The sequence below is a fragment of the Borostomias antarcticus genome (assembly GCF_949987555.1).
Source record: "Borostomias antarcticus genome assembly, chromosome: 7".
NCBI lineage: Eukaryota > Metazoa > Chordata > Actinopteri > Stomiiformes > Stomiidae > Borostomias > Borostomias antarcticus.
The window spans coordinates 8,358,038-8,361,565 of NC_140240.1; the positions used below are offsets into that span (position 1 = coordinate 8,358,038).

Sequence of the window (3,528 nt, forward strand, 5' to 3'; positions counted from 1 at the left end):
CGATGAGGAGAGAGGTACATTGTTAACACTGATAGAGCTGATCACGCAACTCTTACATTTTGCTTCAGTTGGTTGTGTCATCTAGTAAATAGGAAATAAACAGTCAGTTTCGTAGTGTAGTGAACAAAAATGTTTTGATAGCTGCTGTCCAGTCACCAGCTGCACCAATCAGACTACAGATTTGTAGGGCCTAACCCTTGGCCAGCGGCCCACCCTTACAGGACGGCATGGGCGGTCAGACATCATGTTCAGCGTACCTGGGGCGGAGCCTGGCTCGGGGGGGGGGGGGGGGGGGGGAGGACAGGAGGAGGGATGGAACTCGACGGTGGTATGATTCTTTAATGACATGGGAGAAGAAGGGAAGGAGAGCCTTTTCTCTCTTCACTCCTCTTTGTCTGTCTGTCTGTCTGTCTGTTTGTCTGTCTCCGTCTACATGTCCTTCTGTCTGTCCATTTGTCCATCCTCGTCTCCACGTGTTCCCTGTTGATTCCTCAGCAGACGGCCCCTAAGACTCTGAGTCGATTCTGTGAGCTGAGAAACACAAATAAAGAAAATGCTAGACAGACTAACTCAACTCAAAACTATTCAGAGTATATTTTACACCTGAGAAAATGCATACAATTAATGGAGACTGTCATTTTTATGTTGCCATTGTACTAGAATGAAAATAACTTTTATTTCATATTTTTTGGTCATGTAACTCATTATTTAACTTTTGGAGTGCTATTGTATCACGGGCACAATAGCAACCCGTCTTAAAAGTTTCAATTCCATGTATACCCAGCTTGTGTCTTCTTGGAACTCTGAATTCTGATCCATGGAACACGTATCAGAAAAATATATTGACCTTGCTTTGTTAGCAGCCATGAAATACATCACATACATAGGAAATCTTCATCCCCTCCAATCCCTTGGTATTGGCTCAATGAACTCTCTAGTTACATCCCCCTTGACAGAATCTATTACAACAATAGGTGTAAACATGTATTTCTACAAATTTGGAAACCACATATAGACTTCATGGCATCAAGGCATATATAATAACCACATATAGACTAGAGATGGGACATGATCTTCGAAAAATCGAATAGTCATTAAATTATTAAAATCGATTTTATAATTTGATAATCGTTTGTTCATCTTGTCTTATAAAAAACTAGTTGCAATTGTTTTTCGCGGCGCGAAACTCCGCGAGACGAGAGAGAAAGGCACGCGCGGAAGACAGTTTGAGTACTGTACTAGGAGCGCGTGAGGTCAGGTGAGACCGAGACTCGACCGGACCAGACATGCAGCGGCTAACCCAGCCAACGAAAAGTGTGGAACGGCAAAACTGTTGAATGCGTACTTGAGTGTACCCGCAACGTCATACCCTCGGAGAGGGTCTTTTCAACGGCAGGACTTATCGTCAATAGACTGCGCACCTGTCTCCATCCCGACCATGTCGATATGTTCATATTTCTAAATAAAAATATGAAGAAATAGGATAGGCCTTATTGGCCGTAAAAGTCGCTCAGACGAGCAATGATGAGATGCGATTTTTGAAGAAAAATCGATTTTTGAAGAAAAATCGATTTTTGACCAGCGATTTTCGAATAGTAGATTTGCCAGAAAGTCCCATCCCTAATATACACTAGACTTTTCCTTTCTTAATTGACTTGTTTTTTTGTTTTTATTACTCCATTACTATTATTGTTATTGTTATTATTATTATTTTCTGTATGGGGGGTGCATACTCGAGCCTACCTGCATTGTAAATTATATTGTCATTGTAAAATGTCATTGTAAAATGCTTATGTCATTATCATGATATGTGCACTCCTCTTAGAAAAATAATGTAAAAATAATTTAAAAAGCGAAGAAGGTGAGCGGTCAGGGGAGAGGGGGCGTTGACTGGCTGACTGCCTGAGAATGTCCAAAGTTGATTTGTGGTTCTACGGAGGGTGTGTGTACTGACATTGCTTGGGTATCCGCAGAGCATCCGTGTCTGCAGAGAGGACCTGGTGCAGGACGCCTCTGAACTGGTACAGCAGCTTCAGGCTCTTCTCCTCCCCCACACAGGGGTCATAGAAGCCAGGCAGCCCCGCCTGCACAGGAGGATAAACAGATGATAGATAGAGCACAGGAGCATAAACAGATGATTGGATGGATGGATGGATGGATGGATGGATGGATGGATGGATGGGATGGATGGGATGGATGGATGGATGGATGGATGGATGGATGGATGGGAAAAGGAGGATACTACTACATTTGAACTTAATTGAAGACATACATTTGAACTTAATTGAAGACAAAAATAAAGACATGGGGGGATTTTAACAAAATGTCCTGGACATAGCCTACTCTTTGGTGCGAGGCAGACATTCTTAGAGATTCTCCTCAGTGAAACACAACCATTCATAGTGTCATAGAATTTACAACTGGCCTCAAGACCTTTCCAAACACCTTAAACCTTTGTCCTCTCTCTCCTTTTGTAATTCACCACCTCCCTCAACCGTTCACATAGCTGTGCTAACCTAATTCATGACAGGATGACCGTCTAATCCAGAATAACCATCCTTTGTCCCTTTGCCCCTTTTAGAAACTACCGCCTTTTCTCATGTCATGTGTCTGTATTCTCTTAGCCAATCACATCCTCAAAGCTATACCTGTGTTTTGCTTGAATATAAGGCTGCGCTGACCAGGAGGGGGCACTTTTTTGGATGAACCACTCATGTGCGTTGTCCGGAAGTCCTTGCGCTCGTATGCTTTCTCAATAAACCAGACTTAACCTGTTTGAGCGAATCTTGGTAAATCCTTTTTGACTAGATCAGTTAAAATCCATTACAATAGAGGAAATGAATAGTGAAGGAAACATGCAGTGTTGGACATGTAGGCCTAACGGGTGACAGAGGGCAGGTGTGTGCAGGTAGTAGAGGCTTAAACGCCTGAGGAAAGAAACATGACAGGTACATAGGCCTGATCCATATGAGTTTTCATTACTCTTTGCTTTTTAGCTTACTTTGAGATTGATGATGCAGATTTATTTATTTGGGTATTTCTTTGACAGTGGCCTTTTTTTCGTTGTTATATCGGCCTTTAAAAATCCACTATCGGTCGACCTCTAATAGACAGATAAATAGGAACTTTATTTATTATTATATTATACCTATTGTATTATTATATACCTATATTAGATCTAGTTCAACCTGTAGAGAATTGCAGTTGCATGCACAGACAAGCAGACAAACGGTTACGAGGCATAAACACACACACATGCACACACGCGCGCACGCACGCACGCACGCACGCACGCACACACACCTTGGAGGCCTCTGTGAGGATGAGCTTGGAGTCCTTGACCAGGCACTGCAGGGGCACTGTGACGTCGATGACCTGAGCTCGCTCCTGCCGCTGGCTGGTGTCTGTTACAAACTTCCCGTACCAGGCGTTCAGGATGATCAGACCTGGGACAACAAAGATGGACGCATGCACCAATGCACACACACACACAAAAACTGAACCACAGCTGTGTTTGTGTATGTGTAC

The 3,528-nt window shown here is 43.1% G+C and overlaps 1 protein-coding gene across 1 annotated transcript in view; it reads right to left on the minus strand.

The window, feature by feature from the left end:
* Nucleotides 1-405: 405 nt before the first annotated feature.
* Nucleotides 406-3,528, minus strand: part of dnajc11b (DnaJ (Hsp40) homolog, subfamily C, member 11b) — a gene marked incomplete at its 5' end in the record, with an annotated part of 15,405 nt that continues 12,282 nt past the window's right edge. The window contains 3 exons of the mRNA XM_084441161.1: nt 406-531; nt 1,955-2,084; nt 3,304-3,446. Coding sequence (XP_084297287.1) covers nt 506-531; nt 1,955-2,084; nt 3,304-3,446 — 299 coding nt within the window. The 3' untranslated portion in view covers nt 406-505. The remainder of the gene's footprint in view (nt 532-1,954; nt 2,085-3,303; nt 3,447-3,528) is intronic.